Genomic DNA, 19,379 nt, shown 5'->3' with positions numbered 1-19,379 from the left:
TTCCAACTGGTACATCCCCAGCTTATAGCAAAAATTGTTCTTGTTAGTCCCTAAATGCATGATGTTGCAATTCACACTATTAAATTTCATCCCATTTCTATTACTCCTGTTTTCAAGGTCCTCCAGATCTCCTTATATGATATTCCGGTCCTCCTCCATATTAGCAATATTCTCCAACTTTGTGTCATCCGCAAATTTTATTAGCACACTCCCACTTTCTGTGCCAAGGTCAGTAATAAAAATGTTAAATCAGATTGATCCCAAGACTGACCCCTGAGGAACACCACTAGTAAACTCCCTTCAGCCTGACAGTTTACCATTCAGCATGACCCATTGTAGTCTCCTCTTTAACCAGTTCCTTATCCACCTTTCTATTCTCATATTAATCCTCGTCTTCTCAAATTTAACTAATAATTCCCTATGTGAAACTGTATCTAATGCCTTATTTAAATCCAGGTTGATTAGATCTATTGCTTTTCCTTTGTCTGAAAAATCAGTTATCTTCTCAAAGAAGAAAATTGGGTTGGACTGGTAGGATCTACCTTTTGTAAAACAATGTTATATTTTATCCCAACTACCATGTACCTCTATGTCCTTAACCACTTTCTCTTTCAAAATTCCAGTACCTTGGATACACCTGAGGTCAAACTAACAGGCTTGTAGTTTCCAGGTTGACTTTTTTTTTCCCTTTCTTAAAAATAAGAACTATATTAGCAATTCTCCAGTCACAGGGCACAACCCGCAAGTGTACAGATTCATTAAAAATCCTTGCTATTGGGCTTGTAATTTCATGTGCCAGTTCCTTTAATATTTTTGGATGGAGATTATCTTCCCCCTTGTCTCCCAATTTAATCCCATTAACCAAAAGGTTTTCATGAAAAAAAACCCAACAAAATTGTATTCTGACTTTGGAACAATTGGCAAGTGATCCTTTCACCACACATAGATTTCTATATCCCCTGCAATGCTACCATAGCCAATGGAGACCCAGGGAGACTGAGCTCCTTCCCTTACTCCTGCCTCTGTCTTTCTCTGGCTTCATGTCTGTGCGGGAAACTAGTTTAAAATATGCCCTCACTTTCTTTGGGTGTCCCATATTCCCTGTAAGGGGAACCAATCCCTCCACCCTGATCAGCTTTGCCAGGTTTTGTCTGGGGTCACTCTCCTTCCTGCTGCGTCTGACCCAGGTACAATCCAATTAGCGTTTGTGATGGTTCCCTATCAGATTATATCCAGGTCTATTTCCCTCTGCAGGGGAGAGGGTGGCCATCCCCCCTGTATTCCCAGCTGCACTTATATACCGGACCTACACAATCAGATATGAACTACAGCGTATATGGTATATGGCCGTCAAACATCTTGACAGATGAAAGGAGACGCAACAAAGTTGGTCCCCAGTGGTGCTTAGCGATGGTATGGGGAAAAGAGTCTGATACGTGAGCAGCAAACCTTCTCCCAGTGGCTACAGGTCTTCTCGCCAGATAGAGGTTGGAGCCTACTCTGCTTCCTTCCTTGCCTGTGAGCCTCAGCCTGGGCTCTCTGATGGCTCTCCACCGTGACTGCACCAGTTTTAACCCAGTTCCTCCCAGCTGAGCAGTTGTGGGCAGAGTTCTCCCAGTTGTCACTGGGAATCCTGAATTTCTTGAGACCTTGCTTGACCCTTGTCACTGTATCGGAGCTTTGGCCTTCCTCTGCATCACAGGAGTTCTTACGTTGGCCACAGAGCACGGCCTTCGGCAGACGATCTTGAGGCATGCGAGTCACGTGTCCCAGACAGTGAAGCAAGCGAGCGTCCAGCATAGTCTGCATAGACTGTAGGCTGGTTCTCTCATGGATCTCGTTATTGATGATCCACTGGTACCAAGTGACTCCAAGAAAGCAGAGGTGGGAACTGTTCAATCTCCACTCCTGCTTGGAGTATGTGACCCAGCTTTCACAGCCATAAAGGAGGGTACTAAGGACAGAAGCCTGATAAACAGATACGTGTGTTCAGGGCTACCCATAGGCAGGGGCGGCAGGTTTGTAGAAATTTTGGTGGTGCCCAGAACACACAGAACCCTCACCCCCCCACACCCAAACTCCCCACACACACCTGCCTAAAGCTCTGGGAGGGAGTTTGGGTGGGGGAGGGGGTCTGGGGTTCAGGCGATTGGGGTGCACGAGGGGGTGGGGATGCAGGCTCTGAGAGGGAGTTTGGGTGCAGAAGGGGTGAGAGGTTGGGCTCTGGGAGGAAGTTTGGTGGGGGATGGGGTCTGGGGTGCAGGCTCTGGGATGGAGTTTGGGTGCAGGCTCTGGGCTGGGGCAGGGGATTGGGGTGCAAGAGGGGTGCAGGGTGCAGGCTCTGGAAGGGAATTTGGGTGCAGAAAGGGTGAGAGGTCGGGCTCTGGGAGGAAGTTTGGGTCGGGAGGGGGTCTGGAGTGCAGGCTCTGGGAACGAGTTTGGGTGCTGGGTGCAGGCTCTGGGCAGGGGGCGGGGGTGCAGGAGGGGGTGGGTGTGCAGGCTCTGGGAGGAGTTTGGGGACAAAAATAGGTGCAGGGGAGGGGTGGCAATGCAAGAGGGAGTTGGGGGAGGGGGTGTGGGGTGCAGGATGGGGGTGCAGGAGGGGGTGAGGGGTGCAGGCTCTGGGAGGGAGTTTTCGGGGCGAGAGGAGGTGCGGTGGTGGGGGTGCAGGAGGAAATTTGGGGGCCGGAGGGGGTGTTTGTGGAGGGGGTGTGGGTGCCGGCTCTGGAAGTGGATGGGGGGGGTTGATGCTTACCTGGGGCACCCCCTCCGGCAGCGGCTCCCAGGTGGGGCAGGCCGGGGGGTCTCCTCACGCTGCTGTCTCCAGGCACCGCCCCTGCAGCTTCCCATTGGCCGCAGGGGCATTTGGGGCAGGGGCAGTGCACAGCGGCACAACGCCCTCACACAGGCTGCAAGGACCTGCTGGCAGCCCCATGAACTAGTGCGCGGGAAGCCGCTCAGCCCCGCTGGGTGGCGGCGGGAGCCCTCGGGCTGTTTTAAATCGCCCGGGGGCGGCAGGGGTTCTTTGCTGGAGCCGGGCCCCTGGGACAGGAATATTCCTGGTGCCCGGGCTCCATGGGCCCATAGAATTCGCTGCCCATGCCCATAGGCACTGACTCTGTGGGTGCTCCAGGGCTGAAGCATCCAAAGAAAAAAAATGATGGGTGCTCAGCACCCATCGGCAGCCCCCCCGATAAGCTCCTCCCCCCCCCCCCCGCGCCTCCTGTGTGCCCGTGATCAGCTGTTCAGGCAGAGGAAGGAGGGTTAGGGGGAGAAGGAGATAGGGGGAGGAGGGAATAGAGGTAGGTTTGATGGGGAGGCTCTGGAGTGTCTTCCAGGAGTCTGCTGCATTACCTGAGAGTTTCTGCTCCTCGGGGGATTTTAGTTGCTCCATCTCCAGGATGACTCCATCACACAGTCCTCTTTCCTTTGTCCTCTCTTCTGCCTCTCTCCGGTACCATGTGTTCGCTTGCGTATTCATAAGAAGGAGGCACAGTCTGGACTCTAAGAAGTAAGGCTTTTTGTAGAACTAAAACAGAGTTATCTAAGACAAAGGAGAGCCATGTGCTCCCAGCTGTGTGTATCTTGGCCAGGGTTACAGGCTTTCCTCTTTTCCTGTTGTTTTGAAACTTTCTATGCAGCCTCTCCAAGTTTATTTTCTCTCTCTGTCCATAACAGGCTGAAACGTTTGCTTTGCTCAGCTGTTCTATAGCCTCTCTTTATTTAAAATGTGTAAAAAGCCTATTTTCTTCTGAAAATATTTTTTCTTCTAACCTTTACAATGGCTCTAAATGTGAAACACACACACAAGCATCCTAATGTTCCCCATAAAAAAGTTCAAAATGGCCACCACACTAAAACTGTACAGTCCAAAAATAAGAGTGGAGGACATAAGCCAAAAGGAGGACATAGAAATCTGTCAAAATTATATGGTTATGAAAGGGATAGAGGGCTTTAATGCCATTAGGAAGGGCCACATCTCCATTGATCACAACTACCAATCTTCAAATCATTAGGAACGTCACATGGTCACATTCTAATGAGGTTTCTGGTTTAGTGAGCATGTGTGAGACTTTTAGTTAAGAAGCCAAGGCATTTCCCAGACTAAAATCTTTGTTACTGTTAGGGTGACCGGATGTCCCAATAAAATCGGGACTGTCCCGATTTTAAGGTCTTTGTCCCACATCCCGACTGATGCACGGTCGGGACACTGTTTGTCCAGATATTGCAGCTTTTGCTGCTCCGGCGTTTTTTGGTTTTGTTTTGTTTTTCTTCTGCAACTCCGGCGGATTCTGTTTTTGTTTTTTGCTTCCTCTGTGTGTCCTGATATTTTCCCTGTTAAATCTGGTCACCCTAGTTATTATGGAGTTATGCCTGGTTTGGGTGGGGGGTGCAGAAAGTGGGGGAAGGAGGAACATAGAGCCTTTAGCATGAGGGAATGGGGGACAGAAAGAGCCCTTGGCATGGGGGGAAAAGGAGAAATGAGGGCAAAGGAGTAATGCAGTTTCTCACAGAGCCAGTGCTATGGGAGGAGAATGGGTCACCTTGCCATGGGAGGAAGGGTGAATGGGGGGCCCACAGAAGTCCTGGTTTGGGGGAGATTAGGAGACCCTGGAATGGGAAGGGGACCCTGCACAGAACCCCTGCCATGGGAGAAAGGGGAAATGGAAGGCACACACAACCTCTGGTGTGTGTGGCGGGGGGGGAGAGTTTGGAGAGACTTGCAGGAAACCGCTGAAATAGAGGGGAGTGGGAGGGTGGGATGCGGGGAGCTACTTGGGGAAATGGAGGGATGCAGGGAACCCAAGGTGGGTGCAATGAGCTCAGCCTATATGAGTTATGCAATGTGAGAACCTCCCTAGTTTATTTTATATGTTTAAATCCACCTGAAAATTAGATTAATTTGATGACTTGATATTGACCCACTGTCATAAATATAAAGGGAAGGGTAAACCCCTTTAAAATCCCTCCTGGCCAGAGGAAAAATCATCTCACCTGTAAAGGGTTAAGAAGCTAAAGGTAACCTCGTTGACACCTGACCAAAATGACCAGTGAGGAGACAAGATACTTTCAAAAGCTGGGAGGAGGGAGAAAAACAAAGGGTCTGGGTCTGTCTGTATGCTGCTTTTGCCGGGGACAAAACAGGAATGGAGTCTTAGAACTTTTAGTAAGTAATCTAGCTAGGTATGTGTTAGATTATGATTTCTTTAAATGGCTGAGAAAAGAGTTGTGCTGAATAGAATGACTATTCCTGTCTGTGTCGTTTTTGTAACTTAAGGTTTTGCCTAGAGGGATTCTCTATGTTTTGAATCTAATTACCCTGTAAGGTATCTACCATCCTGATTTTACAGAGGTGATTCCTTTACTTCTATTAAAAGCCTTCTTGTAAGGAAACTGAATGCTTGGTCATTGTTCTAAGATCCAAGGGTTTGGGTCTGTGGTCACCTATGCAAATTGGTGAGGATTTTTACCAAACCTTCCCCAGGAAGTGGGGTGCAAGGGTTGGGAGGATTTGGGGGGGAACGACGTGTCCAAACTACGTTTCCCAGTAAACCCAGTTAAAGTTTGGTGGTGGCAGTGGAAATTCCAAGGGCAAAGGGTAAAATTAATTTGTACCTTGGGGAAATTTTACAGTGTCTACACCTGCTGATGGGTCAAGTCACCCACTGCCATGAGAAAACCCATGGAAGTGCTTGGGGGAGCAGGGGAGGCTGCCCCAGGGTGAACAAGGTGGAGTTTCCATCACACTGTTGGGATGATCTGACGGCTGGTCAGTGCCCTTTGACAAATGAGTTGGTGGTCTTGGTCCTCTTCCTAGGGGACAAGTGTCCCCTCAGAAACACTGCCAACAGAACTTGCATTAAGTCCCCCGTGATAATGTTGTCAGTAGAGACACCAGGGACTATGTGAGCCATGTAGACCTAACTCCTTTTCCCCCCTCCACAGACAGTCCCATCAGCTCAACAGTACGGTGCATCAGTCTGTGTGTGTGTGTGTGTGAAATCTGATCTGCCACTGGCCACATCATCCCAGATTTGGGGTTTTATATAGGACAGTATCGTAGTCTATGATTCAATCACTTCTGCCTTTGTAATGGGCTTAAATTAATTCTTTTAAATGTTTCATTTCTGTTTCCTGTCATTGCAGACAGTGAAGGCGATATTCGCTTTTTATGCTCAAAAGATCAAGAAAACTCTGAATGAGATGGAAAGAGAAGATGCAGCCTCACTGGAGAAAAAACCTGACAGGGAGCGGGAGAAGAAGGAAGAGCTGAAGTGGAAATTGGAATGGTTACAAAAAGTGGAGCCAGTAGTTATCAATATTGTGTTAAATCTCAGTGGTTTGGGAAATGTGCTAACCAGTCAGCAAATCACGTTCATGAAGGGCCTGGCAAACCTTGCTGATGGAAGAATTCAGAGAGCAAATGATGAAGCAGAAGTAACTGCAGTAGTGAGTGAGGCTGCAAAAGAGGGTGATCACCTGCTTCACAGAAAATCTGCTGAACTGCTTGGGAGAGATGAGAGTAAGAAACTAAAGCAAAGCCTGGATCAAATGGCAGGTTCATATTCTTCACTAGTCCAAAGTGGATTTAGGGAAACTGAATTTAGCAAGGAATTCAGTGCCTATGCAGACAGGTGTGGTCCTGAAATTTTTCAGCCTTCATAGGAGTCCTGCCAAAACCTGTTAAAATCGCTGTGCTCTCAGCAGGGTGTACCATGCCCCTTTTGTGGATGAGCCTACACATCTTTCTGTCAGTGTAAGAACACCCCCTCCCCAAAAGACACTCTGTCTGCAATGGGGGGTTTGTCGGCATAGCTACATTGGTCAGGCCTGTGATTTTTTCACACTACTGACCAACATAGCTAGGCCAATGTAACTTTTAAGTGTAGACCAGGCCTAAGTTGACTATATATGTACACAAAAGTCCTTGTACTTTTTTCAACAAAATTAATTTTGAGCCCAAGCCAAGTCCAGTGATAGCTTCATTGTTGCTTGAAAAGTCAGTTTGGCCATTTTGGAGTTATACAAGCATGTAAAAAAGATGGGGGTTTTGGTTGGTTTTTAAATCAGGATGTGATACTCAAATGGCTGACCCTAAACTGGCTGCAGGGAGCTCAGGAAGTGCAAACCCTGCAGCACTTCCTCCTCCCCCTGCAGTTCGAAGCTCCATGTTGGTGGGTTGCTGGCAGAGGCTGCATGTGAGCAGCATTGCCAACCTTATGTTCAACAATCCTAAGTCAGACTCCTCCCTCCAAAAAAATAGATAGTTTTAAAAACCATGAGAATTTAAAACATCATAAACTTTCTTTCATTTGCATTCAGAAATATGCCTGCCTTGCTCCTTGCTGCATACCTGACAAAATTTGCAATCAAAGCATATATTTACATGTATTTGCCTACATTTGCATATAAATGTTCCTGCTTTGTCTCACTTACATTTAACTATTGTTCATGTCTCACCCATTCATTTCACATTCACTTTGTCTTTCCACTTTCCTGAGTTCTGGGTACATTGTGAGAGAACTGTTGGAGGCAAGGTACATCCATGCAAAGGTCCTGTGCCTCTGTGCTACATCCTGACCCACTGCAGGTCTCACCTGGGATCTGTGAACCTGGCTCCAGTTGGACACAAGTAAATAAAATGGGGAAAAATAATATTTAAGTCTAGTCAGCTAAATAGTTACAGAAAGCTGTTCTTGAACAAAACCTGGGCTGAAAATCTGTTCTCACAAACTGTCAGAATGCTTAATAACAAATCAATTAATTTGTAAAAATCAAATAGGCTAAATTAATCATACACTGTTAAAAATTATTTGACCAGTTCTAGTGCTGTTTGTCTAATTTTACCTATAAGACACTTGTGGCAGAGACAGGAATTGCAAAAATGCCTAGAGCTCTTCTTTCATTCGACGCTTGGCTCTGCCCAGCAAGGTGTCAGTCATAGTCAATTAAGCCCTAGATCCTCCAGGGTGTTTAGGCTTCTAGTTTGAAATCCCTTTATAGATCTCAGCCTTAGAGTCTTAGTCATGGTTTTTTTTTAAGTTTTGTTGTTTTAATTTTTAGCTTTACGTAGATCCAATTTCTGCTTATTCACATCAGACTGACCAGGTAACTTTACAGTTGTTTCCATTAAAGTTTATTAATTGTTTTGCTGAAGATCGTAGCTACACTTGCACTCGTACAACATTGTGACTTTCCTGTATTGAACTGAATGACTCAGTCTGAGTTTTTGCTGTTTGATTTATTTTACATTAATTAAAGCTCTTAGTTTAATTCCAGAATTATCAGGACTTTATTCTCTTTGTAAAGGGTGAAAATCACCCTGTGGCACACGCTGGGGGTGGGGGAAAGGAAGAACAAAAGAAAACCCATGTTCTGTAAGAAGATGAACTTGTTACCTCTTGTCTGGAATGCGGTGTTTTCTGGAGAGAAAAAGTCAGGAAGTGGGCTTTAGGAAAGTTTTGTTCCAGCCCAGGAACTGGACCTAGGGTGTGGTTCAGCCAGATTCACCCATTGTGTTGTGTCTTTTGTTCTGTTTGCAACATCTGTAAAATGAAGGAACCACATGGGCATATTGGGTCCAAAAACCAGCGTCTACTTACAATTGTGATGAGTTGGGGACTCTGTCTTTACAACTTCATGTATACTGCATGGTATCATGAAACTGTGTCTTCAGTTACTGTGTCCTGGAGAGCCTGTCTGCGTGTGGCTCCACAACTGATGACAGGACATGCAGCAGGGACACTCCAGACTGAGGACAATGGGAAGGTGCTTTGACCATAATGGTTATGCTAACCCATAGCTTAATTCAGGGGAAAAAAACAGTTTTGCCTTGTCCCTCGGGAGGGAGGGGGTGTCACGAAGTGTGGGGGAGTCCGGGCCCTGCGCCCCTCTGCTTGGGATTCACCGTGACTCTCAGCCAGCCAGTAAAATGGGAGGTTTATTGGACAATAGCAACACAGTCTAAAACAGAGCTTATGGGTACAACCAGGACCCCTCAGCCAAGTCCTTCTGGGGGGCAGGGAGCTTAGACCCCAGCCTTGGGGTTCCCTGCGTTCGACCTCCCAGCCCGAAACTGAAAACTCTCTCCAGCCCCTCCTCCTTTGGGCTTTGTCCCTTTCCCGGGCCAGGAGGTCACCTGATTCCTTTGTTCTCCAACCCTTTAGCTCTCACCTTGCAGGTGGGAAGGACCAGGCCATCAGTTGCCAGGAAACAGGGTGTCGGCCATTCTGTGTGTCCAGACCCCTGCACACACCTGCCCTCTAGGGCTCTGCAAAGATCATACACCCTTATCCCACCACCTAGATACTTAAGAACTGCATAGGGGAAACTGAGGCACCCCCACACTATTCAGAGAAAACATTAAGAACAGTCCCACTTCGTTACATCACAGTTCGAGACCGAACTGAGCGAGGTCACTTTAGCCAGTGACCTGGGGAAGTTCAGGGCCCCCTCTCCAGGACAACGCATCTGCTATCATGGTGGCAGTTCCCTTCACATGGACCAAGTCCATTTCATAATCCTGCAGGAGCAGGCTCCACCTCAGGAGCTTGACATTGGCTCCTTTCATCTGGTGTAGCCAGGTCAGGGGAGAGTGGTCGGTGTACACGGTGAAGTGTCACCCAAAGAGATATGGCTCTAGTTTCTTAAGGGCCCACACCATGGCCAGGCATTCCTTCTCGATGGCCGCGTAGTGTTGCTCCTGGGGTAGCAACTTCTTGCTCAGATACACGATGGGGTGTCTCTCCCTTTTCATCCTCCTGCATTAACACCACCCACAACCCCATATCTGAGGCGTCAGTGAACACCATAAAGGGCTTGTCAAAGTCTGGGTTTGCCAGAACTGGGCCACTGACCAGAGCCTCCTTCAGTGCACAGAGAGTCTTCTGGCACGCCTCGGTACAGACCACCTTGTCTGGTGTCCCCTTCTTGCATAGCTCAGTGATGGGGGTGGCTATGGTGCTAAAGTGGGGCACGAATCTCCAATAACACCCCACTATCCCAATAAAGGCTTGGACCTGCTTTTTGGTTTGGGGCGCGTGCCAGTCTCTGATCACCTCCACTTTGGCTGGTTCCAGCTTTAGGCAGCCGCTCCCCACCCGATGACCCAGGTAAGATACTTCCGCCATCCCCACCTTGCGCTTCTCAGCTTTTATGGTCAGCCCAGCCTCCTGGAGTCGGTCCAGCACGTGTCTAACCTGGGACACATGGTCCTCCCAGGTCTGGCTAAAGACACAGATATCATCAATATACGCCATGGCAATATACGCCCCCTCAGAAGCTGATCCACCAGGTGCTGGAAGGTGGCCGGCGCTCCCTTGAGGCCGAAAGGCAGGGCAGGAACTCATAGAGCCCCAGAGGGGTGATAAAGGCGGATTTCAGCCGGGCATCTGCCAGTAGCCCTTTGTAAGATCCATGGTGGTAAGTACCAGGCGCCTCCCAGTTTATCTAGGAGCTCGTCAGGCCTGGGCATGGGGTAGGCATCAGACATGGTGATGGCATTAAGCTTCCAATAGTCTACACAGAACCGGATCGACCCATCCTTTTTTGGGTACCAGCACCGCCAGCGAGGCCCAAGGGCTGGCAGATGGCTGGATCACCCCCAAAGCTAGCATGTCCCTGACCTCTCTCTCCAGGCCCTGAGCAGTTTTCCCCATGACGCGGAAGGGGGAGCATCTTACAGGGGAATGTGATCCTGCCTGCACCTGGTGGACAATCAGATTAGAGAGTCCAGGCTGGTTGGAAAACAGCTGTCGGTACAGATGCAGCACCCCTCTGATCTCAGCTTGCTGGGCAGGGGTTAGCTGATCCGAGAGGGGAATTGTTTCAAGGGGTGAACCAGCTCTGGTCCCAGGGAATAGATCTACTAAAGGGTCATCTCACTGCTCCTCCCAATGTCCACACACGGCCAACACCACATTCCCCCTGGCATAATATGGCTTCATCATATTCACATGATACACCCGGCAGTGGTGCGCCCGGTTCGACAGCTCCACCACATAGTTTACCCCATTTAGCTGCTGGACAACCTTGAAGGGACCTTCCCAGGTGTCCTGCAGTTTGTTTTTTCTCATGGGGATGAGAACCATCACCTGATCCCCAGTGGCATAGGCACGGGCCTGCGCCGTGCGATCATACCAGACCTTCTGGGCTCTGGCTAAATTCTCCCCAGCCAGGCCCATGAACTCAGCAAGTCTCTCTTGGAAGGTCAGAACATACTCCACCACTGATTCTCCATCAGGAGTGGTCTTCCTCTCCCATTCGTCTCTCATCAGGTCTAGGGGTCCCCTTACCCTCCTGCCATATAACAGTTTGAAAGGCGAAAACCCAGTAGACTCCTGGGGCACCTCCCTGTATGCGAACAGCAGGTGCAGTAAGTACTTGTCCCAGTCCTGCGGGTGCTGGTTCATAAAGGTTTTCAGCATCATCTTTAGCATCCCATTGTACCTCTCCACCAGCCCATTGGATTGGGGGTGATAAGCAGAGGCCCAGTTCTGCCGGACCCCACATTTCTCCCACAAGCACCGGAGCAGGGCCGACATGAAGTTGGACCCTTGGTCTGTCAAGACTTCCTTGGGGAACCCCACTCAGCTGAAAATGGTCAGCAGTGCATCTGCCATGGTGTCGGCTTCAATGGAAGCTAAAGGCACTGCCTCGGGGTAGCGGGTGGCGAAATCTACCACCACCAGAATGTATTTCTTCCCCGAATAGGTCGTCTTGCTGAGAGGTCCCACTATGTCCATGGCCACCTTCTGGAAAGGTTCCTCTATGATGGGCAAAGGTTTCAAAGCCGCTTTCCCCTTGTCCCAAGCCTTCCCCACCCTCTGACAGGGGTCACAGGATCGGCAATATTGCTGGACAGTGGTAAAGTCCCCAGGCCAGTAAAAGTTCTGCAGCAGCCTCTGCCAGGTGCGCTGGATTCCCTGGTGTCCTGAGAGGGGGATGTCATGGGCCAGGTGCAGTAGCTTGCGGCGATATTTCCGGGGTACCACCAGCTGCCTCCTGATCCCCCATGGCTCCACTTCCCCTGGGGGAGCCCATTCTCGGTACAGGAACCCCTTCTCCCACAGGAACCTCTCCTGGCAACCTCTCCTCATGGTCCGTACCACACTACGGGCACCTTGAATGGGGTCCCGCCCACCCCCGTCAGGGTCAGGTAGGTGTCGGGCATCACCCAATCTGGCGCCACCACCTCGAGCAGGGCCAGTGTCACCTCCGCACCTGTATCCCAGTATCCCTGGGCCTTCCTCCCATCCACCTCCAGGGGAACAAGGCACTCACTCCGCAGGGACAGCCCCGCGCCCACCCAGTAAACGGAGAACCTTGAGTCCGGGGCATCCAGCCCCCCAGAGGAGCTGGCCTGGGGCCCTCCCCCCTCGTGAGCAGTTGATAAGCTGCTAGCCCCCTTGCTGGGAAGCTTGCCCCTCATCCGGCTGGGTCCCTACCCAGTTAACCCTGCGTGGGTTCGGTCTGCTCAGTTTGTCCCTGAGCTTGGGGCACTGGGTCCGTATGTGGCCTCTCTGGCCACAGTGATAGCAGCCCATGTCCCGTTGGTCCCCTCGAGCCAGTCGGTTGGCCCTGACACTGGATGTTCCCCTTGGGAAGGGGTTCTCCATATTTCCCCGCTGGGAGGTCCCATGGTGACTGTCTCTTTGCATCATGGTGGGTTTGTTCCTTTGGGACTCCTCCCTGCCACCCCCTGGCTGGCTCTTCACAAACTCATCGGCCAGCTACCCTGCATGTCACGAGTTCTCTGGCTTTTTGTCCACCAACCATAGCCTCAGGTCAGATGGGCACTGCTCATACAGTTGCTCTAGTACGATCAGCTTAACGAGGTCTTCCTTCGTCTAGGCCCCCTCTGCCCACTTGGTGGCATATCCCTCCATGCAGACGGCTAGTTACAGATATGAGGCCTCAGGGGTTTTACACTAACTCCGGAACCTTTCCTGATACATATCAGGAGTCAGCCCAAACTCGCGGAGCAGGGCCTTTTTGAATAGTTCGTAGTCCCCTTTCTCCACCTCTTCTAGTCGGCAGTACAATGCCACAGCCTTGGGGTCCAGTAAGGGGGTGAGAGACCAGAGCCTGCCTGCAGGATCAATCTGGTGCAGCTCGCAGACTGTCTCAAAGGCATCCAGGAAGTCATCCATGTCCTCCCCCTCCTTACGCTGGGCCAGGAGGCACTTATCAAAGCTCTGTGCCATCTGGGGTTCCCCATCACCCACCGCAGCCGGGGGCTCGCTGCTTCTCAGCCTGGCCAAGTCCAGCTCATGCTGCCTCTGTTTCTCCTTCTCCTCCAGTTCGTGCTGATGCTGCTTTTCCCACTCCTGACACTGCTTTTCCAGCTCTTCCCGCCCTCCTGCAGTTCCCGCTGCCTGAGCTCCAACTCTCTCAGTTTTAGCTCCTTCTCCCATTGCAGCCGCCTCTGATCCAGCGATGTGGAGCTCTGCCAGGAGGATCCCCTGCTGGCCGCAGGGGTCACAGTGCCCTCAGTATTCTCTGGGCTCCTCCCGGCCCTTCCCCTAGGCATAGGTAGAAGGGGTCTCGGGAAGCCCTCAGCAGCTGCCTATTCACTCCCCGCTGGGACAGACACCGGTGTCTGCACTGCATCTGCCAGACTGCTTCCCTCAGAGACAGGGATCAGTTTGTTTCAGCGATCTCCCTCCTCCAGCTGGGCAATCAGCTGTTCTTTGGTGAGCCTCCCAATGCGCAGCCCCCTCTGCTTGCACAGCTCCACCAGGTCGCTCTTAAGGCACTTGCTATACATCTCCTCGCTGGCCACTCGCAGGCCTGTGTGCCTGCCACTCCCCACAGTTTCCAGGGAGAACCCCGAGGGTGCCAGCCCTTCTCGAGGTCACCACCTCTTTGCCAGGGTTGAGCTGCAGACTCCTCCGCCCCTGGGACTGCTCACTGCAATCCCCAAGGGGACCCTGTTACTGCAAAAGTCCTTGTCGCCAGGACCCCTCAGCCAAGTCCTTCTGGGGGGCAGGGAGCTTAGACCCCAGCCTTGGGGTTCCCTGCATTCGACCACCCAGCCCAAAACTGAAAACTCTCTCCAGCCTCTCCTCCTCTGGGCTTTGTCCCTTTTCCAGGCCAGGAGGTCACCTGATTCCTTTGTTCTCCAACCCTTTAGCTCTCACCTGGCAGGGGGGAAGGACCAGGCCATCAGTTTCCAGGAAACAGGGTGTTGGCCATTCTCTGTGTCCAGACCCCTGTGCACACCTGCCCTCTAGGGCTCTGCAAAGATCATACACCCTTATCCCACCACCTAGATACTTAAGAACTGCCTAGGGGAAACTGAGGCACCCCCACAATATTCAGAAAAAACATTAAGAACAGTCCCGCTCCATCACAGTGGGGAAAGCAGGAGCAGTGGAAATTTACCAGATGCAGAACAAAGAAAGTCAGGTGACTAGTCAGAGGTTTAAATAAGGAGTCACAAAGGGGAGAAGGGAGGACAGACACACAGGAAAAGAAAGCATGGGGCAAGAGAGAGGAAGGTCACAGAAGCTGGGAAGAAATCTCTACAAGGGAGAACCAACCCAGCATGTAACAGCTTCATAAGGCTGGATTGTGCCTGTTTCCTGAACACACCTGGTACCCCCAAGGACTCCCAAGGGAAGGGTGAGCTAATGATGAACATCTTAGGATGTTTCTTTTCTCTGTTCTCTCCTGTGCTTTATGTGATGACATAAAAGAGCTATTGTGTTGGACTCTGGGCAAACTGTGTATGTGTATCTGCCTCACAATTATCATGTGCCTCTCAAGAGAGTTAAACTGTAACTGCAAAACTTCCCACCTTTGGGGAGGGATTCTGGGAGAGGATGTGTTTAAGTGTGAGGGAGTCTGAAGAGTCAGCATTACACCCAGGGGCTAGAAGCTGACAGCAGATTCCAGCTCTCAGGAGCGGTTGATAGACAGAAGATCTGTACCCTGAAAGCATGCCTGGAGACCCATGGCTACTCAGATTGCCTCGATGTTTGGCATGCCTCGGTGGGGGGCACGGGCGTATAGGATTGGGTTCATGATCCAAATTTGGAGTCAGTTGATCAAGGGGTTCCTGAGATACAGCCACCTGAAAAAAACCCACACTTTTCTTAAGGTTGACAGATTGGACTGTGGAAAATGCTCATGAATCATAGAATCATAGAGTGTTGTAAGCAAGACACGAGAAGTAATTCTTCCACTCTACTCTCATAGAATCATAGAATATCAGGGTTGGAAGGGACCTCAGGAGGTCATCTAGTCCAACCCCCTGCTCAAAGCAGGACAAATCCCCAATCAAATCATCCCAGCCAGGGCTTTGTCAAGCCTGACCTTAAAAACTTCTAAGGAAGGAGATTCCACCACCTCCCTAGGTAACGCATTCCAGTGTTTCACCACCCTCCTAGTGAAAAAGTTTTTCCTAATATCCTACCTAAACCTCCCCCACTGCAACTTGAGACCATTACTCCTTGTTCTGTCATCTGCTACCACTGAGAACAGTCTAGGTCCATCCTCCTTGGAACCCCCTTTCAGGTAGATGAAAGCAGCTATCAAATCCCCCCTCATTCTTCTCTTCCGTAGACTAAACAATCCCAGTTCCCTCAGCCTCTCCTCATAACTCATGTGTTCCAGTCCCCTAATCATTTTTGTTGCCCTCCGCTGGACTCTTTCCAATTTTTCCACATCCTTCTTGTAGTGTGGGGCCCAAAACTGGACACAATATTCCAGATGAGGCCTCACCAATGTCGAATAGAGGGGAACAATCACGTCCCTCGATCTGCTGGCAATGCCCCTACTTATACATCCCAAAATGCCATTGGCCTTCTTGGCAACAAGGGAACACTGTTGACTTATATCCAGCTTCTCGTCCACTGTAACCCCTAAGTCCTTTTCTGCAGAACTGCTGCCTAGCCATTTGGTCCCTAGTCTGTAGCAGTGCATGGGATTCTTCCGTCCTAAGTGCAGGACTCTGCACTTGTCCTTGTTGAACCTCATCAGATTTCTTTGGGCCCAATCCTCTAATTTGTCTTGGTCCCTCTGTATCCTATCCCTACCCTCCAGCGTATCTACCACTCCTCCCAGTTTAGTGTCATCTGCAAACTTGCTGAGGGTGCAATCCACACCATCCTCCAGATCATTATGAAGATATTGAACAAAACTGGCCCCAGGACTGACCCTTGGGGCACTCTGCTTGATACCGGCTGCCAACTAGACATGGAGCCATTGATCACTACCCATTGAGCCCGACAATCTAGCCAACTTTCTACCCACCTTATAGTCCATTCATCCAGCCCATACTTCTTTAACTTGCTGGCAAGAATACTGTGGGAGACAGTGTCAAAAGCTTTGCTAAAGTCAAGGAACAACACATCCACTGTTTTCCCTTCATCCACAGAACCAGTTATCTCCTCATAGAAGGCAATTAGATTAGTCAGGCATGACTTGCCCTTGGTGAATCCATGCTGACTGTTCCTGATCACATTCCTTTCCTCTAAGTGCTTCAGAATTGATTCCTTCAGGACCTGCTCCATAATTTTTCCAGGGACTGACGTGAGGCTGACTGACCTGTAGTTCCCAGGATCCTCCTTCTTCCCTTTTTTAAAGATGGGCACTACATTAGCCTTTTTCCAGTCGTCCGGGACTTCCCCCGATCGCCATGAGTTTTCAAAGATAATGGCCAATGGCTCTGCAATCACATCCGCCAACTCCTTTAGCACTCTTGGATGCAATGCATCTGGCCCCATGGACTTGTGCACGTCCAGCTTTTCTAAGTAGTCATGAACCGCTTCTTTCTCCACAGAGGGCTGATCACCTCCTCCCCATGCTGTGCTGCCCAGTGCAGTAGTCTGGGAACTGACCTTGTTTGTGAAGACAGGGGCAAAAAAAGCATGGAGTACATTAGCTTTTTCCACATCCTCTGTCACTAGGTTGCCTCCCTCATTCAGTAAGGGGCCCACACTTTCCTTGGCTTTCTTCTTGTTGCCAACATACCTGAAGAAACCCTTCTTGTTACTCTTAACATCTCTTGCTAGCTGCAACTCCAGGTGTGATTTCACCTTCCTGATTTCACTCCTACATGCCCGAGCAATATTTTTATACTCTTCCCTGGTCATTTGTCCAATCTTCCACTTCTTGTAAGCTTCTTTTTTGTGCTTAAGATCAGCAAGGATTTCACTGTTAAGCCAAGCTGGTTGCCTGCCATATTTACTATTCTTTCTACACATCGGGATGGTTTGTCCCTGTAACCTCAGTAAGGATTCTTTAAAATACAGCCAGCTCTCCTGGACTCCTTTCCCCCTCATGTTATTCTCCCAGGGGATCCTGCCCATCAGTTCCCTGAAGGAGTCAAAGTCTGCTTTTCTGAAGTCCAGGGTCCGTATTCTGCTGCTTTCCTTTCTTCCTTGTGTCAGGATCCTGAATTCGACCATCTCATGGTCACTGCCTCCCAGGTTCCCATCCACCTTTGCTTCCCCTACCAATTCTTCCAGGTTTGTGAGCAGCAGGTCAAGAAGAGCTCTGCCCCTAGTTGGTTCCTTCAGCACTTGCACCAGGAAATTGTCCCCTACATTTTCCAGAAACTTCCTGGATTGTCTGTGCACCGCTGTATTGCTCTCCCAGCAAATATCAGGGTGATTGAAGTCTCCCATGAGAACCAGGGCGTGCGATCTAGTAACTTATGTGAGTTGCCGGAAGAAAGCCTCATCCACCTCATCACCCTGGTCCGGTGGTCTATAGCAGACTCCCACCACAACATCACCCTTGTTGCTCGCACTTCTAAACTTAATCCAGAGACTCTCAGGTTTTTCTGCAGTTTCATACCGGAGCTCTGAGCAGTCATACTGCTCTCTTACGTACAGTGCAACTCCCCCATGTTTTCTGCCCTGGCTGTCCTTCCTGAACAGCTTATATCCATCCATGACAGTACTCCAGTCATGTGAGTTATCCCACCAAGTCTCTGTTATTCCAATCACATCATAATTCCTTGACTTTGCCAGGACTTCCAGTTCTCCCTGCTTGTTTCCCAGGCTTCGTGCATTTGTGTATAGGCACTTGAGATAACTCACTGATCACCCCTCTTTCTCAGTATGAGGCAGGAGCCCTCCCCTCTCATGCGCTCCTGCTCGTGCTTCCTCCCGGTATCCCACTTTCCCATTTACCTCAGGGCTTTGGTCTCCTTCCCCCAGTGAACCTAGTTGAAAGCCCTCCTCACTAGGTTAGCCAGCCTGCTTGCGAAGATGCTCTTCCCTCCCTTCGTTAGGTGGAGCCCATCTCTGCCTAGCACTCCTCCTTCTTGGAACACCATTCCATGGTCAAAGAATCCAAAGCCTTCTCTCCGACAGCACCTGCGTAGCCATTCATTGACTTCCACGATTCGACGGTCCCTACCCAGGCCTTTTCCTTCTACGGGGAGGATGGATGAGAACACCCCTTGCGCCTCAAACTCCTTTATCCTTCTTCCCAGAGCCACGTAGTCCGCAGTGATCCGCTCAAGGTCATTCTTGGCAGTATCATTGGTGCCCAAGTGGAGAAGCAGGAAGGGGTAGCGATCCGAGGGCTTGATGAGTCTTGGCAATCTTTCCGTCACATCGTGAATCCTAGCTCCTGGCAAGCAGCAGACTTCTTGGTTTTCCCGGTCGGGGCGGCAGATAGTTGACCCAGTCCCCCTGAGGAGAGAGTCCCCGACCACCACCACCCGCCTCCTTCTCTTGGGAGCGGTGGTCATGGAACCCCCAACCCTAGGACAGTGCATCTCATGCCTTCCAATCGGCGGAGTCTCCTTCTGCTCCCTTCCCTCAGACATATGAGCTAGTCCACTCTCTGCATTAGTACTTGTGGAGAGAACATGAAAACGGTTACTTACCTGTATCTGCGTTGCTGTTACATGGACGCTCCCCTTTCTTCTTCTGGAGGTCACATGATGCCAAATTTCCTCACCGTCCTCCTGTCCCCGATGTGCAGCCTGCTCTGAATCTTCAGAACCTTGTGCCCATTGAAGCATATCCTGACATCTGACCAGGAAATCTTCAGTTTCTCTTATGCACCACAGGGTCAATACCTGTTGCTCCAGACCTTGAATCTTCTCTTCCAATATGGAGACCAGCTTGCACTTTCTTCCACTTCTGTCACTTCTGTCCTGTGGAAGAAAGACAAACATGGCACATCCAGTGCAGGTCACAACAGCTGAACGCTCCCCATCCATATTACCTTCCTTCTATGAGCTTCCTTTGTGCTGATTAGGCCTCAGCTGGAGTACTGTGTCCAGTTCTGGGCGTCACATTTCAGGAAAGATGTGGCCAAATTGGAGAAAGTCCAGAGAAGAGGAACAAAAATGATTAAAGGTTTAGAAAACATTTGCTTTTCATTCTCTTGTTGTGCTATGTGGGGGGTGAGGG

The 19,379-nt window shown here is 50.1% G+C and overlaps 2 protein-coding genes across 2 annotated transcripts in view; both read left to right on the top strand.

Moving 5' to 3' along the window:
- LOC144267063 (uncharacterized) overlaps positions 1-8,274 on the top strand; it is a 114,071-nt gene extending 105,797 nt beyond the window's left edge. The window contains exon 12 of the mRNA XM_077820728.1: positions 6,148-8,274. Within this exon, the coding sequence (XP_077676854.1) occupies positions 6,148-6,666 (519 nt within the window). The 3' untranslated portion in view covers positions 6,667-8,274. The remainder of the gene's footprint in view (positions 1-6,147) is intronic.
- The window catches only part of LOC144267068 (uncharacterized), a 620,395-nt gene that overhangs the window by 314,344 nt on the left and 286,672 nt on the right, over positions 1-19,379 (top strand). The window lies entirely within an intron of this gene.

This window comes from Eretmochelys imbricata, chromosome 6, assembly GCF_965152235.1.
Source record: "Eretmochelys imbricata isolate rEreImb1 chromosome 6, rEreImb1.hap1, whole genome shotgun sequence".
NCBI lineage: Eukaryota > Metazoa > Chordata > Testudines > Cheloniidae > Eretmochelys > Eretmochelys imbricata.
The sequence above is the reverse complement of the archived record's forward strand: the minus strand, read 5'-3'. Positions and strand labels throughout refer to the sequence as shown.